Source organism: Strix aluco, chromosome 1 (assembly GCF_031877795.1).
Source record: "Strix aluco isolate bStrAlu1 chromosome 1, bStrAlu1.hap1, whole genome shotgun sequence".
NCBI classification, from domain to species: Eukaryota; Metazoa; Chordata; class Aves; order Strigiformes; family Strigidae; genus Strix; species Strix aluco.
The window spans coordinates 91,228,956-91,253,932 of NC_133931.1; the positions used below are offsets into that span (position 1 = coordinate 91,228,956).

A 24,977-nucleotide genomic window follows, 5' to 3' on the forward strand; every position below is an offset into this window, starting at 1 on the left:
GTAATCAGTGTACCACCAGGGGATCTGTGTCTGCGTTTGATTCATGGCACAACCATTACCCAGGCTGATGCTTGCAATCAGGAGCAGAACACAAGTCAAAACAAGGGAAAAAGCCTCCGTGTGGCATCACTCTCTGCAAACCACCAACTCCACCTGCAGTTTCATGACCTCTTCATGGTGATCCAACTCTGGGCTGCCACTGACACAATTAGTCCTAACCTTCCGGCCCGCCCTGTCATGAGCTGGACCAGAGAATTTGAAAGCTATTTTACAGTTTTTTAATCATGTTACTTTCCATTTGGATCAATTACCTGAGCTGGCATACTGCTCAGCCCGCCCAAGCACAGGAGGCAGCAGGAGAGCACAGTCAGCGGCAGCAATTCACACCGAGGTTCACTAAAAGCTGTCGTCTTACAGCAACAGCCTCACAGCACACCAGTCTTAACCTGCCTCAACATATTCCCACATGCACATTGACATAGCTTGCAAAAAGCATAGCCAGTTTCAGAGATATTCAAATGCTTATGCCACATCGGCTACATACAAATCAGCAATCTGCCCAGACTGATTTAATTTATGCTTTAGTCTGTGAGACGCTTATGTGAGACATGAAATGAAGCTAGGACTTTGAAGACTCCTAATGAGAGCAAGCATGTGAGACAAACAGCTGGCAGACAAGTTTTAACAACCCAAAAAACCCCCAAAAGATGGTTGCCTATTTCTTTTAAAAATAATTTTGTTGCTGCTTTTATTTTCAAGAAGTATGTACACTTGGAGAATAAAGCTGAGGCTTTTTTAGCCCCATTGATGTCTAAATGGCAATCTCGAAATGCAAATTTCAGTCATGGGATGGCATTTAATCTGTATCAGCAGAGCACTCTGATTCCTGGATGGGATCTTGGCAATTTAGTCCATTCACTTATATTTACATTCCAGAGGTGGATGTTGGTTCAGAGGAAGCCCGAGGATGGGAACAAGGCAGAAACATTTATCACTTTATCATGTGAAATGGTGTTTAGTCCTTCTGGGAAGTTCAAGTCTCTGTGTAGTTAGCAGCTGGGCCAGTCCATTCATCAGCATCATAAATATGGTCAATGACATCACCAGCACATAGTGGCTAATGCTGCAAGGAGAAGACAAATAAAAGAAGTGAGAGAAAAATGCAGATTTACAGAGTAAAAAAATCCCCTGGCATAAACAACCCTCTGAATATTTTAGTTCTTTTTAACCAGGCCTAATTATTGGCCTAGTATGTAATTTCATATATGCTGCTCCTAGATGACAACTATTATAGCAGCACTATCATGTAAAAATCAAAATAAAATGACAAAATAAAATGGTGGGGACAACAGAAAACACAACTAAAGCATATACCGAGTGAATAAGAGGTACTGGGTGTATTTTTCATTCCAGTGGGTAATTCAACATATGTGACTGAAACCATTGCAAAACTTGCATTTGCTGTGAACTGACAATGCAGAATCTAGGGAGAACTTGCCATCAGGTAGACACTCCTTGGTAGTAAGACAACTCAGATTATTTATGTCAGAGAAATAACAAGTCAGATTATTTATTTCTAGAGAAAACATTATTCCAGTGATGAGCAGCTTTAAGAAAAAAAAACCAATTATTTTTCACTCAACATTTCTAAAAACTGCAGAATTCTCTGCTGTGGTAACACATGGTTTCAAAGAGATTAAACAAATTAGTTCAAGAGTGGCTAATAAACACAATATGAAGATGCAGCTTCTGAGTTCGGAAGACCCTAAGTCACTAACGATTAAAAGGATAACAAGCAGAGAGCTTGTTCTCCACTCACTCAAATTCTGGTACCTGATGTTCACTAGTGTTACAGATGGGCTATTTAGGGTCAGACTGAGACTTGACCTAGGATATTCAGCATCTTGTGTTCAATGTCTGAATTGAGCTGCTGTTAATGTAAACCACTAGCCATTAAGGAATTAGAATTTTTCCAAATACAGTGACATTTCAGGCTAGAGTTGCTGCAGTCGTGTCCATCACACATCCAGTGCAGCTGTTTGTTTTTTTCCTGGGACTACTGAAGGCATAGGCATTCTGACACAAGAGGTACCCATACCTCCTCATGCACCCATACCCACTATTTCAAGGCAAACGGCTCTTTAGGACGAGTAGGGTAACTTCAGACTCAATGAAGTCTGAGTTTAGTCACAAAAAGGGATTGCAAGAAGCACTTGCCAGTTTAATGACCTGGAATTTCTGCCAGAGGCCTCATTCCATTTGAGAGTTGAGCCACAGAAGAGCAGTAAAGCTCATAATGCTGACGCTATCAATCCTCACAACCCTGAGACTGGTGCTAGCCTAGTGCAATTTAGCTCTGTGAAATGGAGAAGCACTAGCTCTTAACAAAGCTAGGCCAATAACCAGTGTGAGAAAATAAAAATAATCCAGAAAGTTCATGAACAGGAGTTCTCCCACAGATACCAGCAACCAAAGGAGCTGAGGTCTGACCAAAGTGGATGGAGAACACTGAAAGGGACTTGACTCATGCTACAAGATTTTTCTGTTTCAGTTGAGTCTGACTAAACGGTCTTATAAATACCTTGCTCAAAATACATAGTTCTAAGAAATCAATTACAAAAATCCACCAGCACAAATGGGTTCAGACCTCAACAAGCATAATCCACCTCAACAGCCTGCACCTTACACCTGTGTAAACTCCCACTTGTATGCAGCACAACTGAAAATACTCACTAATGTGAACAGCTCAAGGGTTAAAGTATCAGATAGGAACCATCCTTCCTACATGCTTCTCCTATAAGCATCTCCCCCTCTCCAGCTTTAGCTAAGCAGAGCAGCATGCCTACAAGAGCCATACTCCTGCCCTGTTTCTGTGGGGAAGCTGTAAGAAGACAGAGCAAGAGCATGAAGTCAGGCACAAAGCCTGCTTTCACCTGGTCAGTGCACTTCGGACTTCGGAGTTCACAGCACATTTACAATAACAAAGATAACACAACTCCCTCAACAGCTGCCCTTGGGAGTCCACCTGGGTGTGTTACAGGTTTGATTTCAGTTCTCCATGGGAAAGGACATGTTGCCAACTGGAAGTCAAACCCTCGTTGCAGTTATCTTCATGGCATAATGTGCCCTTGGGGACTGTACAAAGCACCACAGGTACAGAAGTTTGCAGGGCTCTTAAGGGAACAGCCACTCTGCTAAATAGCTGGATGGCTTAATGTCTCATGCATTACTGGTAACACCTCAGCTTTCCTTCTCACCTGGCACCAGAACTGCAGTTTTTCATGTAAGTAGCAACACCACTATCCTTCTAGTTTTCAAAGAAAGCTTGAATGAGAAATCTGAAAATCAGAAGCCAAATGAAGACCCTGCCTTTATTCCTACAGACACCCTGAGAGAGTCACCAGAGGATCGGTGACTTGCTGCCATCAGCATGGTCCTTACACAGACATCTGAGTTCCTGTCCACCCCAAAGGAGCTCTTCCAGATGCAGGTGCTAATCAATGATTTTGGAGGGCACAGAGAAGGGCTTTCTCAAAGGAAAAAAAGTCTCCACAAACTCTGCTTAGCTACCTGTCAGTCGAGGGACTGGGTCCTTCGTACTTTTGTAAAAGAGAGAGTGCTGTGCACACTTGTCCCTTGCTATACTGCAAAAGGCTGAATAGTTATGCTCCTTTATTAAAATATCAGATGTTCGGAGTAAAGAAATATATATATATTATGCCATAGAGCACAATTAAAAACAATTTCAGTCTACTTGTCACATAATTACAAACAGCCAGCATCTCTAGGGCTATCAGCAACTGGTACTGCAGTGCCTGCAGGCAGCTCTGCCTGGTAAATTAGTTCTCAGGCTGGGGTAATGCTGTAATTAAACAAACAAAGCAAGATTCTTACAGGTATATGTCACAACAGCAGTGGCAAAATCTTGATCCCTGTACAAACCCAGAACTGCACCCTTGACTGGATCTGTAGTTACAGTGAAGCAGGTAATTGTCAAAAGAAGTTTACTCCATCAGAAGTCAAACCTGAGCTAGTAAGAAAAAGGACCGAAATTCCAGGCTCCAGACAAGTTAGATCCATGTGGAGGAAGAAGAGGCAATAAACATTTTATGGCTGGACTAGATGATCTTCAAGGTCTTTTCCAACCTAGATGATTCTGTGATTCTGTGAAACAGGCACAAGAGAATAGCATAGTGGGGCACAGTGGAGCAATGCTTATAAAGGATGAGATGAGCAGGGACAGCTAACAGTAGAGAACAGGTAGCTGGTGTAGGGGATCACAGATGATCTAAGGTAAGGTGGCACTGTTCAATGGAAAGGTGAGTGCCCTATGTATGGATCAAGGTCAACAGGCAACTGGTGCTAGGAAAAATTTTTTGCAGGGAGGAAGACACCTGTTTTGGTGGCAAGGAACCAAAAGGAGAACATATGAGGTACTACCATCTCCTGGCTTTGTTTGTGACAGTGTACATCAGTAAGAAGTATTAATCAAAGACAAGAAGAATCAAAGTCAGTAAAAAATGAGGGAGGGCAGCAGGGGGAATCAATCTTGCTCCAAAATGTGGCTTTCTCCCAAGACAGGCTAATTCCTAAGATGGCAGACCTGATTAGAAGCTGGGAAGACAGGAAGATGGAATAAGTTACCATAGCAATTAAAACACTAGAAATAAAACAAGTAAAACAAAACCAACTTGTGCAAGGACTTGGAAGAGCACTCTCCAGAAGAGTCTGAGGACCTTACTTCTACATGACATGCTACTTTGAACGGTGGGGATTGTTCCCAAGCACACACTGAGACCCTAGATTTAGATTCTGAATTTTAAGTTCCCTGCATTTCCAGCCAGGATCCCACACCCTCTCTCCTCTGTTTCACACAAAACAAATCACAAAGCACATCGCTCCTAGCTCCTGTTTCAGAAATTCTTGGTAAACACTGTTTTCTTCCTAGTTACAAGATCTTTGTTTTAACAGTCAGACCTAGAAGCCCCAGCATCCCAAACCTGAAATGGATTGTTATCCTAAAGCCTAAAAAACAGTCTCCTGTGCTTTATCTATGTCCCCTGAACTTTGAAACTGCAAAACAGTTCAGACTGTATCTTTATCTGCCAGCAACTGTTATAAAAGAGGGAGTAGTACAGTATGTGTCTGTGTAAAACTATATAATACTGTCATATAAAGAAGGTTTAGAGTTTACCTTGACTATCTGAACATACAGCTATTTACAAATTGTATATCCTGTATAGATAGATATAGCCTTTATATCTATCTATAGAGATCTACATAGATAAACATACCTTTTATGCCATAGACAAATTATTTTAGTGACAAGCTGAAAAACTAGCTATTCCATTTGTCTGTTATTCAAAAATGATCTGTCCGAACAAACTTCTCATAATCATGTACTACACACTAATATATCAAAAATACCAGGAAAACTGCTTAATTATATTTATGAAATATAATGGTGTGTTCATCTAGGGCATATGATGCAATTTAGGGTGACCTCAAGATATATAGGTAGAGGGTAAGGTTAGCAGACCTCAGAAGCTTGCGTAAGCCACTGCTGAGTTCTGCATTCACTGCAAGATTATTATCCTGTTATTATATAAAAACAATGAAAAGCACTCTCTGAAAAACAAGTTCACATTGATTTTGGCATGACCATTAAGCAAAGGGGCTTTAAAACTTTCTAAGAAGCCATAAATATTTATGGTAATTGATAATTTACTGAGAGAAGGGAATCAATGGTGCATTGATAATCTGCTGAATGTGGTAATACAGTACTGTATGTTGGACCTGTTGTTGCTCAGCATTTCATTAATGATCTGGAAGAGTGGGAAAAGTAGAAATGTCTCTAAATTCAAAGATAGTACTTAAGTGGCATGGTGAATTCAGCTGGAAGAATAAAGACATCACATTGTTAAGGCAGATATGAAGCACAGTAAAATGACATGCAGTGTGGTTAAGGCATGGTAGAATGAGATGTAAAAACAGAAGTTAGGGGTGAAATTGAGAGAAGAAAAAAAAAAGTATGTTAGTTCAGTAAACAAACCCTACTTCCAGACAATGACAGAGATCCACTAGGAAACAAAACATCACCATAAAAAAGCAGTGAAGGTCTTTTTATCACAAGGGATTTAAAAAAACAGCTCTTACACATGAAACTTCTGAGAACTGGCATTGGAATATCTAAGTATTGCCTAATGAGGGTTTCCTACTGAACTTGCACATCATTAGTAAGAGAGGACATATGAAAGTTTTGAAGCGTGGTAGTTAGAAAATCCATAGAAAGCTATCACCACAAAAAAGAATTAACATGGAAATATACATCAGAAGCTTTGCAAATGCGGCACATATACCACTGGACTCTGACAAGACTTTAGAGGAACTAATCTTCACTGGGCAATTAAATTGCTGCTCTTCCACCTGTGATTTCAATGATGTAGTAACTAGTAACACAAAATGAATCCTGATAATTGCACATGCACACACACACAGTTCCTATCAGTGTCTCAAAAAAAAAAAGGAAAAAAAAAAAGGTGAGAGCAACTGTCCCTAAGGGTGCTCCTATTCTTTGTTCCTTGTTCCATGAAATCCTACACAGGTTTCGAGCCATCATTTCCTTAACTGACCCAGACTTCTCGCAAAAATTTTGGCAACACCTAAAATGTCAACTGAGATGGGATATTTTCAGACCTTGCTGTCAAAGCAACAACACACAACACTGCAGTGGGAATGCCACAGACCTGTCACTAGAGTTGCAACAGGAAGACAGGAAAAAGCCATGTTAGCATCTCTCTCCCACTGTTCTTGGGAATTGCCCAAAAACCCATGAAGCTCATATTCCCTGTCAGGAATGAACAAACAAACAAAAAAATCTTCTACTGTTGCCTGCTAATTTTGCAAGCTTGAAGATCATACATGAAAAATCCGGTCAGAGGAGAAAGTTCAGGTGCCAAAATATTGCTCATGCTAGGTAAAAGGACCACTTCAGCTCTGCACCTATAACTTCACCTCTTTTCTTATGCAACCCAGTCATTTCTATCTCATGTGCATACACACACATACATATAAAACATATATAGACTACAATAAAATAACGCAGGTGGCAAAGTCAAGCACTTAGAAGTGAAGTAATGACAAATTTAAGGCTGCCTGAGCATTATGCATTACCACGTTAAAAATTAATCACAAATTATTCTTTTGAAAGTACTTTTTCAGTGCTTTCTTCAGTGCTCAAAACACACATATGAAGAGGCAGAATTACGGTTGTGTATAAGGAGCTCCCCTAAACTCTTCAGGATAAGGCAAACTTCCAGCTGAAATGGATCCAACAATCTATCAATGTTGTAAATTTCTATGCTATGAAGACCATATTTCAGAGAAGTTGTTTTTGGGTACTTGCAATAATTTATATTTTTGCTTGCTAACTCCCAATTAGCTTCTTGACCAGCAGAACAGAGCTTTTCTAAGGTCTTTAATATCCTTGTTAATCTGCACAGGAATTCAAATCAAAGGAAAGGCCATCTGATTTACCATAAACTGACCATAGAAAGGAAGTGTGATGTTAAAGCATCGCTTCCACTGTTTGATCTAACTGTATCTCCTCGCATTAGGAACCTTCAAAGAAAACAGGTAGAACACATGTGCACATGTGTGTACACGCATGCATGCGCTAGAGGGAATGTCAGGGCTCAGCAAAGCACAGAGCAAATATAGGCTAAAGAGAATATTAACAATGAGTCACTATTCAACTGCTGTTTAAATACCAGTGTCAAGTGACCAGATTGGCTGGATAATTAACAACACATTCCCTACTAAACTTATTACAGCATATTATCTATTCCACAGCTCATGGAAGGTAAATCTGGAATGTGTATTCCTCGTATTTGTTATTTCTGGACTACTCACAAATAAGACACAGTTGAAAAACCTACCCCATGATGTATGTTGTGGAGTCTAGTACGACTCAATGCAAAAGAAATTCTTTCGTTTTAGCTGTGATTTCTATGTTTAAATGCTACAGATTTACTCTTTCCCAACTAAGGTGAGGATAAACGCATGGGTCTTGGTAGTCACCAACATATTTGCACAAGGTTCATTAATTCACAGGGGATTGTATATGGAGGCTTAACTAGATTCAAGACAATTAACAATTTTGATAAGTTGTTATTGTAACAGTGATTACAACTAATTAAAATGCAAAACAGTAATTAAAATATTTTTTGCATAATGACCGTTCTTTAGAAATCAAACAAATCCTACTACTGTGTTTCTTGCCATGCTAGCTTCATTACTTACTCCATGTTGCTCTGGAACAGATTTTAAGACACAAGTTTTAGCTTGGGATATATGTACACATATATACGTGTGCACATATGCGTGCACATGCATTTTAAGTACAGGGAACACCACCGAAGCATTAGATTAAGGAAAGTAATTGGAAAAAATTACAAGAGTTCTGAGTAGATAAACAACAGTATTAACCTATGAGCCTTTTAAAAATGCAATGGAGGCAAAAAAATACTGTACCTTGTTCCAATATCCAGCCAGCTTCCATAATCTTTAACCAAAAAGAAAAAATGCTAGGAAATAAAACAACTTTGATTAGTACATCAACATTGCACAATTTGAAACACAAAATTAAAAACCGTGTTTTCAGGCTGTTTACTCCAAGCCTCTAATTCTTCAAGTAGAACAAGGGCAAGACCTTTCCAGGAACACTCATTTGGACCAAAGTAGAGAATAGTCTAGGAGCCAGAAATAGATTTAACATGGTATCAGACACAAACAGCTGAAGATGGACTAAGTTCTGTCAAACTGGGCTTGCAAGAAACTGAAGATTACCAGCAGAGAACATTTTCAATAAGAAAAGCCAAGTCACCTTATTGCTTGTAATAACAGGATCCCAGATAATGTCTAGTGCCAGAGAGAAGGCTGCATATTGTTCTCATGGAATTCTGCCACAAATTTCTTTGGGCAACTCTGGCAGTTCCCCAGCTGTAAAATGGGAATAATGTTGGGAGAAGATAGCACTTGTCTATTAGTGAATCCCCCAAATTCTAGCTGGTGGCCACATTGATTCAAGACCACAAAACAGTTCTTTTTTTTCCTGCCAACTTTCTCATTTCTTGACATATACACAGCTCCTGCACATCAAACCTCTCTGATAATACTTTGTTTTGCACACCAAGTACATATTTGCCAATTGTTTTTAAATAGTTAAACCAAAATAGGAGAATATGTGAGATATAAGACCTGGATATACTGAGGCCTGCTACACACCACTACATGCCTGCACTCTTCTTTTGGTCTAGTTTGATTTTATTAGTGAAATGCTATGAGTATGATTTACTGATATTTCAATCCTTTTCCTGTGGAAGTTACCAAAATCAGATTAGTAACACAGATTTATTTGAAACTACACAAAACTATACCTTCTTCATGTCTTACTCTACAGACAAATTAGTCATTATTTGGCTTTTTGCTCACTGTTTTTCCTATCAGGTGAGATCCACAGATCACACTGTACAAGGAAATCACATCAGGAATGCTTACTCCAAAGGGATGAAACTAAACCAGCATGTACAAAGTGAGAACACCAGCTCTATGTGCTGCTTTGGAAAGGTTTCTGTTTAGCCTGTGATACCCAGTGGCACTGCTTGCTGGGCTGAAGACAGTTTGAGGGGGCAACAAAAACATACTTTTAATCTGTAAAATTTACATCGGGATATTGTTCAGCTTTGGGTTGTTTTAGCTGGCTTGGTTTGTGGATGCAAGCTTTCTGAAGATAGCATTTCCTAACAGCTTATTACAAAGGGCACAAAGTGTCTCTTTGGATGTAGCTAATCCCCTGGATTCCGACAACTTTAACAGAGTTGGTGAGTAATGCATTTCTCCTTTTCCTCTCTTTTTCAAGGGAAGGTGGGGTGAGTAAAAGGTTCAAAAATTAACTAAACACTGCATACAGCTAAAACAGATATTCTTATTTAAATTCTTCCTAAGAATTTGATTGGAAAACACATTAAAAAACTCTGAACGATAACTTATTACTTCATTTTTGTCTCTTATTATTATGAGAATATTGCTCCTTCAGAAGCATTAATTACATGAAATTCAAAGAGCGGTGATTGGAGGAGTTTTATCTCTAAATTATGCTAGGATTTCAATCCGATTCACTGTCCTAGTTACAAAAACTTTGAAGTCTCAAACAAATTCAGATCTCTCCAGATAGAGTTAGGAGAGCTCTCTGGTTCTTGATCTTATTTGAAGAGAATGTGCAACAACAACTTACCAAAGCCATAATGTCTGAAAGAACAAGAACAATGAGGAAAAGGCTGCAAAGAAAAGAAAAAAAAAAAAAGAGAACCAGACCATCAACCTTTATTCATGGCCACAGATGTTACAAAGCTTATTAAAACCCCCATAAAGAAATTAAAATAAGATATGATTTCTTGCACTTGCCTTTCAATGAGTCAGATAGATTTCAGTTTATTAGAGAACAGTTAAAATATATGGCTAGAACATCTGGCATTTGTAATCCCACCCTGCTTGAAAAAGACATTTCACATTAACAGAGTTTCAATTTTGCTACAAAGGAATCTAACACGAGTCATTTACCAGAGAACAAGAGCATCTTACAAACAGCGCCTGCCCACAGATACCTGAGCTCATCAGTCCTATCCTGACAAGCACCCTGGTGGGTAGGAGACTGCTAAAGATGGTGCTCACCCCACTTACCAAGCCCTGGGTGCCCGTAAACTGCTCTGAGAACACCCAGCATTTTGGTAGCACGCTCCCAAACCCATGGGCCTGTCAGGCAGCAGGTTACTTCTGGAAAGTAGGCTGCGGCCAGTAAAAAGAACCAGGAGGGAGCACAGAGAGCTAGTTTTTCCCCCCATTAACCTAATCTTCTTTTCATTAAACTATGTAAATCCTAAATTACATGAAAGCAATTGCCATAACTGGTTAAAACTAGTTTCTAAGTTAATGACACTGAAGCAATGTTGCAAACAGCTGACCCATTAACTGAAAAGTCTTTAACTAGAATACAGTTAATTTATCAGTACTACCATCATAAATCCACAAGGGTTTTTTTGGGAAAATGTCCTGCTGCAGCGCTGCATGAACATGTACTGGAGGGACACCCATACCAATGACTCCTGATGAGGAAGTTTCTGATATTGCCTAGGTCAGCTATGCTTCATTAGTAAATAAGGATGCAACAAACCAGCTGTAGCTCAGATGCACCGAAAGGCCTTCCTCCACTTACCTATGGCTTGGATAGGATGTTGCAATCTTGTAGTGCCTAGGAGGCACTCAGCTAGAGGCCTGTTTTCATAGGCAAGCTCCAAGAACATATTCTGACAGAACATTCCCCATGAACAGCAAAAGAAATTTAATCTGTAAACAGGGAGTTCAGGAGCAATTTGTCCAAATCACAAAAAACTACTTTTTGCCCTTCTGAACTGCAGGAAGCCTTTCACAACAGAAGGACAACACTAATTTCAGGGCATGTTTATACACTGCAAAGACAAGACTGTCTCCTGTGAGGACTTAATTTATCTAGCAGGGGCAGCAAGAGCAATAAAGAGTGCAGCACAGACTTCAGGACGCTCTGACAATCAGAGCACAACCTCTCCAGGGATCCTGGGGGCGTCTTGTGGTTTCTGCCTCGTTCCCAGGCTGATGCTGTGGCAGTATCACTGCTACTGTTACCTGAGCACAGCTAAATGAAGCTGGCACAAATACCAGCTGGTCTTACAACCACAGCCTCATAAAGCGGCACAGATGTACTCATGTCCCCTGGTTTAAGAAGTTGATATTGTTTCCCCTCTCACACACTCTGATGCACATTCCATAAAAGCTTGCAATATCACCAGTGTTGCCAAGGCAAGCATTCACAAGTTAGGAAATGCTGACCTTTATGATGCCTGAGCCCTAAAAATGGAAATTGTTAGCTGGTCTTCTGAGCAACCCCAATTCCTCAATGCAGCCCTGCTCTCGTATAAGTCTTAGTGAGAAGGACGAATACTCTTCCTTGGGGGTCCAGGAACAGCCCAAGTACACTGCACACACAGCTAAGGCAGAGAATGTAAAAGCGATGGTGAACCTTGTGCCATCCCTCCAACAAGAAGTCAGATTTCAGGATGCCCTGTCCCTTGTTAGTGTCGTGGGGTGTTGTAGAAGGAGACAACAGGCAGGGCACAGGCAGGATGAAAACAAACAGAAAGGCAGAGGTCACCACACCGAGCAAAGGCAGCTTCCTCCTGCAATATGCAGGACAGAGTCCCTGCGGTCCCCCTGCCACAGACAGCAAGAGTTTTTGTCAACCCCACACAACATCCCATGGTAACAAATTCAAAATCGCATGGCTGACAGGGACCTTCTCCATCTCAGCACCATCCGTAATCTCACTTGATGAGCAGGGGATTCAGTCATGTGCACTGGGTCCACTGAAAGGGGTAGGGAGGGCTAACAGTTAATACAAATTTTGAGACAGTGAAAAGCGTGAGGGTATTTCAAGTCTGGATACAGCACTCTGCAAGGCTGGACACCCGTGTCACATTCTCTCTGAAAAGTCTTTAGAGATGGGGGAAAGGACTAGCAGTCATTGAAAAAAATATGTAATACTGAACACACCTAGGAAGCACTGAACTGCAATGGACAGGCATCCAGCCTTTTTTTTTTTAAATGCTTTCTGTGATGAGGTCGGTGCTATAAAGCTATAAACTGGTTACATTATAAATGGGTTACTTTAAAAATATTATAAAGTGCTCCTTCTGTGTATCAGAATACAAACAAAGAATATTAAATATCTGATTGTTTCAGACAGGGCCAACACTTCCATTTATACTCATTTATCACTATGAAAAGAATTCCTGAGCTTGCAAAAATCACTGAACAAAACCCCAAACCATAATAACAAATAAAGGTAACAATATGATCTACTGGGTTTTTTTTTAAATTTAGACTGAGATTTGACAATTCTGAATTCTTGCAAAATAGATTTGAAAACCTTACTAATGCAGAAACAGCATTTACTGTACCTTTTAGAAGACAGTTGTGTTGTGACTTGAACAGCTTCAAAAGCACATGATACCAGAACAAAGGGGATTACAACCTGTTTAAAACACAAGCTACATTTTGGTTTATAGCCATATTTACAAAACAACCTGGCAGGTTGTGGAAATATTTTCCTGCTTTTGAAATTATCACAGAATGTGTATGTTACAAAAATAAAATATTGGCAAGAAAGGGTAGAAACTCATTTTGCAGGAAGTACATTTAGTAAATGAATAAAAAACCCCTTCCATAGTCATAGCTGAACTGCAGTGAAATAAGCCATAAGGCAATATGGAAAACCATAATTAAAACACATTAATGATCCTCACTTAATTAATCCATTTTAGCACTAGTGATAAATACTTCAATAAGGCTAGAAAACAGAACTATTCAGATCCAATGTCTCATGGGACAGGCTGCAGAGCTCCAAGTGTAATAGGACAATCTCATCTCAACCACGAAAAAATCTGAAGATAGAATGTATTCAGTAAGGCAAGGATCACACTGCCCCTCCAACATCAAGTCAAGCAAATGTAAACTGTTCAGTAAATTAAGAACAAACAAACAAACAAGTTAGAAACGTGAATGTTGCCTTTTGCTCTTTCCAAAGCTGACTTGTAATCCTTAAATCAGTAGTGTAAATGCATTGCTAAAACCTGTTCTCTTGCATCCAGAAGGTTTGCATTACTGACTTATGTCCTGCAGTATAACACGTAGTACACCTGTAACTTAAGACTGCTTTCCTTGGGACAGAAGCAGCAGAAAGGCAGAGGGAGGAAATACTGCTTATTTTAGCAATTAACCCATAAATTCTATGTTTCCCTTCCTGTTTGCCTCTTTACTCCTCTGGCAGATCCCTTACTCAAATATTAGAAAAGACCTCCTGCATCTTGCCTGCAAACAAAAAGTGCAATCCAATTTTTGATAGACTATTAAAAAATAATATTAATTGTAAAATGACAATCTAATCAGTAGAGCATTCAAAGCCTGTACTTAATGTAATGTAGACAGAGCTAATAAAAAATATATATCCTCAATGGTTCTGTAGATATTATACTATAGGGAAAGCTTATAATTTTTAAAATAATTTAATCTTTGCAACATTTAAAATTTCCATTTTAATACAATAAACAGATCTAATTCAGCTAAATTTTACTTCCATGCACTTTAGCTTCTCTCTTTTGGGAAACAGAAGGATCTGTCTCTGGTAACACAACAAAGGCTGAAAGCTTCACACATGGTTAAGAAGGCTGATGAAGCTCAAATACATATACATGATTTTGTAAATTGCAAAGTAACAACCCTGTACATGATATGTTATTTATTAAACAGTTCTTACCTTACTAGGGTAAGATTACTAACCTTCAGCACAAGTAAGCCTCCCATCATGAAGGGACTGAACACAGTCAAGAAACAATAGACAGAAGCAGGATCAAAACTGGAGAAACATGAAAAATATCTTTGAAATGGCATTTTGCATTAAAAAAACCAGAGCACCTAGTTATACCTGTATTACACTGTGCATATATAAATTTTGAAACAACTTTCTCTTCTCTTGCTCAAATATTATCAGGGACTGCCTACCTCACTTTTTTTCCTTTACAATTTTTCTCAGCTTGTGTCAGCTGTTGGTGAGCAGCTGAGCTCTCTCTGCTCACACTGCCAATAACTTTTAATGGAAATTGAGACGACCTCGTAACCAACAAGCTCAGGCTCTTAGGGAACATGTTACAGAGAGCAGAAATGAAATAAATTGTTATCATCATTCCACTGACTATTTCTTTAATTCTGCTGCCCTGATTTTGCTAACCGAATTGATATTTAGTGCGTCAAGTGCAGGAACAATTTTTTGTACCCTGTGTCTCAAATCAGTGAATAAAATTTACCTGTTAACAGAAGCTATGTTTCCGGTGCCAAAAAAGGCTGTCACTATAAAGAAAACCTAGAGGTATTTAAGGAAAATACATCACAGAAATGGTTACAGTAAAACACAACCAGCATTTTCCCCCCTTCATTCCAATTCACTTTCAAAATTCTATCATGAAACTACAAGAAGCTGACCCACTATTACAATTCTATACTGCATTAAGAAATCCAAAGTATTGCCTAGCTCTTCTCAAGATTTCACACATGACTATGTTAACTTTAAAAGTCAGGGACTGCCTGGGTAAGATATTAGAGTCTGTTTTGAGGCCCCTGCCAGAAAGCTGCAACTTGTTTTTTCCGGGCCCTTACCTAGCAAGATAGGAACATCCCTGGACCACAATCCCAGCTGTGCATTCAAACACACATGCTTTTACAGAAAGTAGTGACAGATGTAGGTGTACCGCACACCAAAAGAGATGGCTTTATTAAGGAATTGATCGTGGAAGAGGTAGTTGGCTATGAAACAAGACTGGAGGTTCCTATGCTATCCCTCCCATAGGTTTGTTGTCCAAAGGTTATGTTGAGTCTATCCATTGCAACACAGGACTCCCATTTTTTTTTTCCTTACTTGAGGGAGGGAGGACAACTCTGGCAGGATCTGTATAGCTGAAGTTTTTTTATAAACCCTACCCTTTTCATCTAGGTACAACACTTGCTGCTATACAAGCCCATGAAAGATATTATTCTACCTCCTGAGCTCATTGGGGCCCATTACAGCTCACATCTCTTCAGTCAAAGAATTTTTTTTAACTGCTTTTTTGCATCAGGCAGAGGGTTAGTCAGTGACGATGGCTGCTGTTGCCAGAGCTCCCTCTGGTCCTTCTGCTCCCGTTACAGCTCCTGCACTGGATCATTTAAGTCTTTGCATAAACAATATGCTACCAACTGTTCAGCAGAATCACTGGGATTCTACATGCTATATTTTGGAAGGATTAGGTCAGCATAAAGAAAGAAATTATGCTTCCCAAGAGTATCACATAATTTCAAGTTTAGTAACACAGCAGTCTAACAGCATTGCGCAGTTCTGCCAGTTAAGATTTATAAGAACAACAGTTCTGCAATAAAATAAAAAAATACCACTAGTACATAGGTCTAATCAGAATGCTAAGCATAAGCAATCTGAATCTTCTTCTGGAAGATCAGGCTATAAGGTCCTTCAGCACATACTGACTTGGACCCTATATAGGAACCTTGAGGCAATCTTAAAATATACAGTTCACAGGGTTATAGTTGCAATGTGACTGCTCTAGTAGAAAAGGTTTCTCTTCTAATACCACTATTTCTAAACATTAAACAGCATCTAAACTAAAAAAAACACAACATCTTTTGAGCAGGTGTGTATCATATCCGGTCTCTGCAAATGAGAGATGCAAATTGTGTATTTTTTCAGGAGTTCAATAAAATACATTCAAGTGTTTTAGATTAAGATGAGATTAAAATAGTGCTACATTCAAGTGTTAGATTAAAGTAGTACAATGCTGGAGCTTTAAAAAATACAATTGCATTGTTTGGTTTTTGTTTTGGCTAATTTTTAGCATCTGGTACGGCAGTAGCTTTACTTATTTTTTGTTAAAATAGCAGAATAGCAAATGAAATTGATAAATTTACTGCAGGGTGTCTCAGTTGCTTTTCAGGTATACTCTAAAGCAAACACAAAAGTTCAACACCTAGCAAATTGGTTTGCCTCCTTCCTTAGCACTGAACTGCCTTCTTAATGAGGTCAGTATCTGTCACGCTTCCTCTGCTGCAGGTTCCCAATGTACAACAAAGTTGTCCCAAATTCCAGCAGTGTAGACTCTGCAACTATCATCCACCCTCTCAGATTTGGTTATTCTATGAACTATAAAGCCTGGTTTTGCAAGAACCAGTATTGAGACAACTCCCTCCTCAGCTCCAGCTGTGATAACCCACCTGCACTAGAAACCCGTATGTTCTAGACTTGCTCATAATTTCTCTCCCGCTTGCACACCCATCAGTCTTGCTGCCAAATACCTCTCACTTAACTGCAGTCCCATGCAGAAAAGGAAGAGAAAAATTACAATGTTATCAAGTCTGTACAGTATTAAAAGAAAAAATCAGCTGTAGTTTCACTTACAGTAATGCAAAATAACTGCTATGAAGTGAACAAGAACAAACAGCCCTTTCCGCCCAGGCCCATATCATTTCTAACAGCAGAAACCACATGTGATATAAATAATTCTAGGCCAGATTCTGTGAACACGTTTCACTAAGAGTCTGCAGGAACCTTCCTCCTCATCTCATCTGCCTGGCCATGGCCAATGCCCGCCCCCTAACATTTTCTTCCTAACACACTGCCATACTCTAAAAATGACAAAATGAGAATAACTCTAATATCATCTTTTCCAACTGGTTTGTGAAGGTTGAATGAGTTCCCTCCAGCCAAAATGTAATAAAAAAACCCCAAACTGAGAACGTCTCCTTAGAAGAAAGTTTACCTCAACTGTAGTGGTCTTAAAAGACCAAACTTTTCAAAGTGGCCAAGGAGCCAGATTCCAAAACAGTGCAGTTTATACTGAATTTTTTACTACTTTATCAAAAAACATAACGTGCGAGACCAACTGTCTTTTGACCAACATTGGTTGAATTATCTTCACCAGGTTCTGTTTCCAGTCTACAAATTTTGATTGTGGGGTCTTTTGAAACAAATCCATCTTTTCCCTGGAACACAGCAACCGGCAAAAGGATACAAAGAAGAAAGCCCTGCGGACATCATCTAGGTGGAGTTGTCGAAACTGAGTTATATCAGTAGCATAGGAGAAGTTGAAAACAGCAAGCTAGAAAGACAGCAGAAGAAATCAATATGAAATATCAACTGATGTACTTTGATAGAACCACCATATTTTTACTGAAATGAATTAGAAATAAACCTCCTTCCCTATCAGCTGTTATTAAAGTAGTATTATGATGAACACTGCAAACCTTTCCCATATTTTCATTATACTTTAATGAATCTGCCAGAAAGACTGTACAAGTGAAATGATCAAATGAACAGTGGATCTTCCGCTGATATCTACACTAAAAACGAATTTCTATGCCTTAGACTTATCATCATCTTTTTTCATCATAAATATTCCTCACACACACACACACACACACACTTCCACTGCTCACATGAGCATGTGGATAAAGACCCACAGAAATAAAAGACTGCAATTATCCTCAGTTGACTTATGTTGTGAGTGAGAATACTAAAATATTCTCCATCTCCTTCACTAGTTCTCAGCACAGTATCACTTGACCTGAAGAGAAATTGTCTTCACAGAGTTTAAGAGGTCAATGAACTCCTTTTCACTGGGGAAAAGAAAAAATTCAAGTAATAGACATTCAACACTGACAACATTTTAATTAAAAATAATCTCACATCATCAGAGAACTAAGATGGGTTCTCTAATATAAGATTTACTTTGTGGCTTATATTAACAGGCATTCTATAGATGATTTTTCTAACCTAAAAATGGGAAGCAGGGGTAAGCATGATTGTTCCTTTAACCTGAAACCAAAAGTCAGATGACATACAGGGAGTAACAACAGAAAACTTAATTACAGCTTACCTATGTTCTTTTCATTTGCCTTTGATTAATGAAGTGTTCATCACTGTTTAATATTGCTTTAATAGAATTTTATTTTAAAACAAACAGAACATCAGACCACCATCAGACAGGCAAGCATCACAGATGACTTGTAACAAGACGAAAAAGGTAGACAAGGTTCTAGAGTGGAAGAGAAAGTACATCCCACAGATGACTATGCTGTGCTAGAAACCTCTGGTTGCAATCACAGCCTTGCACTAAGTGTACATTTTTACATACAGATTCCTTTTCTATCACTTAAGACACTACAAAACATGCTCACACAAAATACATATGTAGCATAAATAAAAAGCAATTCCTGTTTTCATTTCTGATATTCAGCCTTGAATTCGTAAAACGTGATCTCTCTCAAGTTTTAAAACTGTCTTCCTTGCAGGAGAACCACAAAACCACAGTATGTGCCAGGTCCACTGTGGTGACGGCCTTCACTCAGATTTCACCTCCCGGCACCTCTCCCTAATTATTATGAGCTGCAAAAGGAAGGAAAGATGTGTACTACCACTTGTCTTACAAGTGACTCTGGCCACTCCCACGCATCTGTACCCAGGTTCTCTGTGACCTGCACCAAGGACGGCATATTTCGGAGAGTGGGAGAGAGCTGTGCTGCACACCTGCCTGCCTGGCTTCACTCACCCAGATGACTCTGCAACTAGCACTTCAGATCTAACCGAATCAACGGCATAGCCACAGTTTGTTTAACCCTTGACCTAATCTAAAAGCTAAGTAGCAGTGTGAGCAGCATGGGCTTTGACAATTGCTGACAATATACTAAATTTTAAGGTGAAAGAAGTTGCACTGATTACAAAACTCTCTCTTCTCCAGGCAAATCTGAGGAGGTGGTAGATTCAAGTCAGTCTCCAGCTCCTTGTCTGCCTAATCAGAAATAAAACTCCGTTCTTGAAGAAAGAGTGGAAGGACAAAGTCAAACTAAGATTTCTGGTATTTCATGTGGGTCATTTCAGGAAACAAATTATTTCTTTTCAGTCTCTCACTCATAACTCTGCCATCAGAATAAAAAAAGTACAGCGACATTACATATAAAGAGTTACTGTACCTTATGCCGAATTAGCACTACGCTTGATGAACAGAGCTTTGTAGCCTACAGAACGTACCACTAAGTCAAACTGATTTCCTACATTCCTAGAAATGGCTCTGGTGTGGAATATCTTCAATAACATAAATTACAAACCTCTCCTACAAGGTCACATTCTCATTTCATAAAACAGCTGATACTGGCTTCCCAAACTTAAAGAAATGCAAAGTGTTGCTCTATAAAACCATTCAGAATATTTATTATATCCTCAAGGAAAAGAAAAGATAAAATGTGCTATAGCTATGTGACACTGTTACCTTTGGTTTGAGTGAAAGACCATAGTGCTGCAGTGCTTCTTGCTCCATACTTATCCACACAAACATCAAACCAGACAGCACCAGTGGAAACAGAGCTTCATACCTGAAGAGTAACATAATAATGACAGTACTTGCAGTCACAACTATTTAACATCAAATACTGACGTGTTTCTTTTCTTTTTTCTTCACACAAATGATATAACAAACACCTAGTGGCATTCTCCTCCTTCTCTCCCCATTTTTGAGAAGTACCCACAGTTGACTGGTTGAAGTTTAAAGCCATACAGTAATTAATGGTAGAAGTAGGAGAAACAGAGGCTGCTTCAGCTTTGTCATATTTTGCACCCATTTTCTCATTTGATGGCTGCCACAACACTGGATGAGTGCCCTTTGTGACATGATTAATTTTAACAAAACTGGAATAAAATTTCAAAGAAAGAGGAAAAAAAGAAACACATTTGGCACCATTTTCTGCACAATGGAAAATTTTGTAATGAGAGCTATTTGGAACTGAGAGGTTACAGTCCAACCTAGACAGCAATTAAGAGATTGTGTCTCTTTAGGACCTGATCACACAAACTCATTCTGGTGATCTCAGTCTAGCTCCAAGGAGAGAAGCATCTGTATAATAAAAAGAGCATTACATCTCACTGAAGTGAAACGTACTTTTCTTTACTATATACCAATCCATCGCAATAGCAGCATCAAGTCACACTCTAACCAAGGCTGCTAAGCTGTTCGAGCTATACCCCCCCAATCTCAGAGGAGTACTTCTGGCTCCTACAACACTCAAACATAGCAAACAATGAGTGTACTTACATGAGAGATTAAAATGCCCAGATAATTTAGGGGTGTAGACTGCTATTGGATAATATTAGTTTCTCCTTGCCTCCTACATGTCAGTTGCATTTCATGATGCCTCTCAGGTTTTTTTTCTTTCAGGATAAAATTATGATACTGACACTAATACTGACAAGATTGTAAATTTTTTTCTTTTTATATTTTTTCCCCCTTTGGACACACACTTATTTGTCTAAAAATAAAAAAATCATGGCAGTTAATCTTGGTATTGTTTCTGATGTGCCTCCCCACTTCTGTAGTTACAAAGCAGTTTCAAACTGGAACAAAAAATTTTGGAGACATTTCTGCTTTAATTGTCAGAATGACAAGCAGTTAAAGATGAAGAAAACAATGGTTAGGTTGTCAGTAACAAAAGTACCTACAATCCACACAATGGTCTACACTTGTCTACAAATTGAGTATCTTCAACTGAGTCAGTGACAACTGGTTGTATGCAATCATGCTCTTCAGCTGGCTTCAATACTCCCACTTAACTGCATCCAGAGAGGTGCTGTAATTACCTGGGCAATGTGCTGGGTTATCATCACATGGTATAACAGAGCACTGAAGAGAGAAAGAATGTATTCCTTTGGCATAGAGTACCTTGTTTTTGCTATGATGGGTTGTTCTGGAGTTGTTTTGTTTGTTTGTTTTTAAAAAAAAGAATTGTTCCAAAATTTGTTCGTCTATTTGAATTGTATGAAGACAGCAAAGAGCTCTCAGCGTTTAAGTGGTCTGGTGTAGGACCAAAACACAAAGAGGGAGGTTACCAGCCTCAGAGAGAACAACATTCATGCTTTATCCAGTAGCCAGGATGGGCTAAGAAGGTTAAGTGTAAAAGTGTGTGTGCAGACAGGAGTAAGATTAAGATCAAAATCTTAAAGGGGAAGTGGGAGGAAGGGGAGGCAGGAGATTAAAAAAAAAATAAAATAGATGCTTCATCTAAAATGAGGCTATCCACAAGAGGCAGCTATTGCAAAATATCTGCTGGAAGATATTTTATTTCACTTAATTTTCCAGTGTAACTAAATCCAGAGGATAAGTGGGAAGGAAGGCGGAAAGAATGGTTCCTGTACTCCCCATTAATTATGCTCTTAAAAGCTACTGAGTCTGGAAGAAAAAGGGTTGGCTGACACAATGTTTTCTTCATTTACAAGCTCCAAAGAGTTGTCTTTTATTCAAAAAGAAGCAAGCCCTACTCTTTGTGGGGACTTAGCATCCCTTTGAAAAAAATTACTTCCATGAAAATCTCTCTGAATAAAATTTTCCCTCAGCTAAGGGCTACCTGTTTCCTGTTGCACGTTATTTAAGCCATAAATACACAAGTGCTGAGCATCTGGGAGAGAAGTTATTTCCTTCTGTTTGCAAGCAGAAAAGCACATGCCAAAACAACAAAAGACAAACTCAACCAGACTTTCTTATTTTGGCGCAAAATTGTTTGAATACATACCCTTCCAGCCACTGCTTGGTCTAGCTGAAAGGAATATCAACAAAACTGTATTTATAATACAAGGAGGAATATGGAATTTCCCCTGAAACTTATTTAAGAAACTAAACAAGGACACATGAATGGTGAGATTACAGCTGGAAGCACACATTACACCTTTAACAGAAAAGTTAATGAGATTCAGCAGTTTCACATTTAGCCCTTGATTTTCATATGCAAGACCAATCCAAATAGAGTAAGAAAGAAGTACCCTGTGCTGAGGAGCAGGTAGGTGGACATCAGGGAGAGCAATATGCTGAACAGTCGCTGAAAGAGGAACGTGGGGCTCAGTAATGGCAACACAGAGGAAGAAACTGTAATAAAAGAGATCTGTCAGTCACTATATGCAAAACATTTCATCCTCGGTAACAAGATAACGCTCTTCAAATCTTGACACTTCATGTACTGAAATTCAATACTGGTCATATACGCCCTTCTATTTTCAGAAGTTATTTTTGCTAAAGAAAACCTAATGTTTGGAATGCTTAGTATTTCTCAAAAGTAATTTTAGTTCTCTAACATTTTAATTCCCTGGTTTTCTACCTCACAGCCTTTCTAATTTCTCATGAACTGATGTTAATAAGTCCTTAAGATGATGCAGAAGCATCACTCTAAAAAAGTCCTTAATACTACCCTGAGAACCAGTTACCATGGCCCCAAGGACCTCTGGCAGTGAAAAGACTGTGGTTACAGAGCCATTGCTCCACTGGATTAGATTAGGAAACCTGCTACATTTTGAAGTGCAACTGAAAATACTGGCAGTAAAGATACAGAAACTATCAACTTACTAGCTTCTCCACTTGAAAGTTTTAAACCAGGAAGATTTAAGGAACTACAGGGGACCTATCTGTCATATGACTGATGCCGCTTGCTTTAAACTTGTAATGCATTTCTCCAATGCTGGTGTGGGATCATAAGAGTTGCATGTTGCTCCTTAGTGCAGTCTATTGCTCAATTGCCCAGTCAGCCCTGGTTAGCAGAGTCTGTGATGCCCCTAAAGAGGCTCCTCTAGCCAGCAAACTTTTTCAGGTGAGGACAGGGCTCAACAGTTTGCAGGAGGTGAGGAAAACTGGGAAGAGAGGAAATGGGCTATTGGAAGATTGAGTAAAGAGGAAGCAAAGCAGAGGAAAAGTAGCCAGTGCTTGAAGGAAGGAAGGGAAGAAGGAAAAGCATTGCTGTGATTTAATCTTTAAACCTGTTTTTTTAAAAACAAAAATTTTATGTGTTTAATAAAGAAGTGCACTGACAATAACATCAGTGTGATTCTTCATTGTGGTATAGTGCCCTCATATTACTAAATCAAAGACTACATCAACAGTAAGTCATAATTAATTAATAATCACTTCATTAAGGAACAGAAAATAAACTATAACATACGGAAAGTGCTTGCTAATGCTTATTGTCATAGTATACATTAGAATTTATAGTAAACTTATCAATGAAAGAGAGATGAGGCCATCTCTGAAACCTGTGGGTCAGTATGTTTTATTTCCTGGCTTTCAGCTTTGGCCACTGCTGTGATTACAGAATAAGCAACTTCAATTCAAGGGTGCTCCAGTCCTTCAGCACCACTTGTAGTTTTCTATACTTAAAGCAGGCCCGAGTCAGGAAGGAACTCCAGGGACCTCACTGCAAGTCAGAACAGCTGGAAAGAAACTCAGTGTGGGAACTGGCCTCTGTGAATGACACTCAACACATCAGATGTGTATCACTCTCTGAGCGCAATCACAGAGGAGAACAGATGAGTGACTGGTGGGTGATAATTAGCCTTTCCCTTCCTTCTCTCATGCAACACATCAGATATTAACCATCAAAAGACCTGCAGGTTTCTGGCTGACCTATACAATTCTCTGTATGTGTCCCCTGCAGACAGTTGTGCCACCAAATTCCTCAATATTTGGCAAGTTGCTATGACAGATTTCACTGACGAAAACTTGAAAACATAATATACATGAATTTAGAGATTCACATAAAGACAGTTCTGAAGAACACGGGAAACAGCTGGATTAACTTTATGCCTCCTGTTTTTACCTCTATGTTTGCAGTTAACGTACACTGCATGAACCATACAGTGTAACAGCTCAAGCCAGCTCGACACAGGCCTGTCTCATTATCACACTGACATGATAATAATACTCATATCAGTATTATTATGAATAAATACTGATAACTGTGTTTCTGATTATATAAATACACACAGAGGTGCAAAATGAGAGTTCAGTAAGTAACAGTGCCATTCTTCCACAACTAAGCAAAAAGATGAAGAGGAGTTTGACCATCTGTAATGCCACTAACTCTGAAAAGCTACAGTAGACCTTGGCACCTTAATTCTTATGGTGCCACATTTGTGGTACACATTAGTGACAAGGCAGATGCTAGTTGTGGTTATGGTGGTGACAAGGCATTTCTCTCCAACAGGAGTATTGAGGACCTGTTGTTGGATGCCTTAGCTTTTTATCTGCTTAGTTCTGTGTTTAATTATGCAGAGCAACTCTAGCAAGCACATAAAGCTCCTACCTTGTATATCATATTCACTTAAAATGATTACTTCCAGTCTGAAAGACTTTGCTAAAATATTCAATATTGCCGTGGCAGCAAGTAGACTTTTTGGGTACATACAGTTTACTTCACATTTAGCTTTATTTTTATCATAGAAACATCATGCACAGCAAAGAGAATTTCTAATATACTTTTTCCTC

At 39.1% G+C, this 24,977-nt stretch overlaps 1 protein-coding gene across 5 annotated transcripts in view; it reads right to left on the reverse strand.

The window, feature by feature from the left end:
* Window positions 1-718: 718 nt before the first annotated feature.
* Window positions 719-24,977, reverse strand: part of PIGN (phosphatidylinositol glycan anchor biosynthesis class N) — a 111,343-nt gene continuing 87,084 nt past the window's right edge. For 4 of the 5 annotated variants that reach the window (XM_074826689.1, XM_074826718.1, XM_074826699.1 and 1 more), the window contains exons 21-29: window positions 22,490-22,592; window positions 19,953-20,055; window positions 17,700-17,786; window positions 14,952-15,007; window positions 14,428-14,503; window positions 13,050-13,123; window positions 10,295-10,337; window positions 8,533-8,585; window positions 719-1,123 (exon numbers count right to left, since the gene is read on the reverse strand). In XM_074826689.1, coding sequence (XP_074682790.1) covers window positions 1,000-1,123; window positions 8,533-8,585; window positions 10,295-10,337; window positions 13,050-13,123; window positions 14,428-14,503; window positions 14,952-15,007; window positions 17,700-17,786; window positions 19,953-20,055; window positions 22,490-22,592 — 719 coding nt within the window. In that variant the 3' untranslated portion in view covers window positions 719-999. Of the gene's footprint in view, window positions 1,124-8,532; window positions 8,586-10,294; window positions 10,338-13,049; window positions 13,124-14,427; window positions 14,504-14,951; window positions 15,008-17,699; window positions 17,787-18,563; window positions 18,723-19,952; window positions 20,056-22,489; window positions 22,593-24,977 lie in introns of those variants that run through there. The other variant, XR_012623537.1, reaches the window with a different exon arrangement.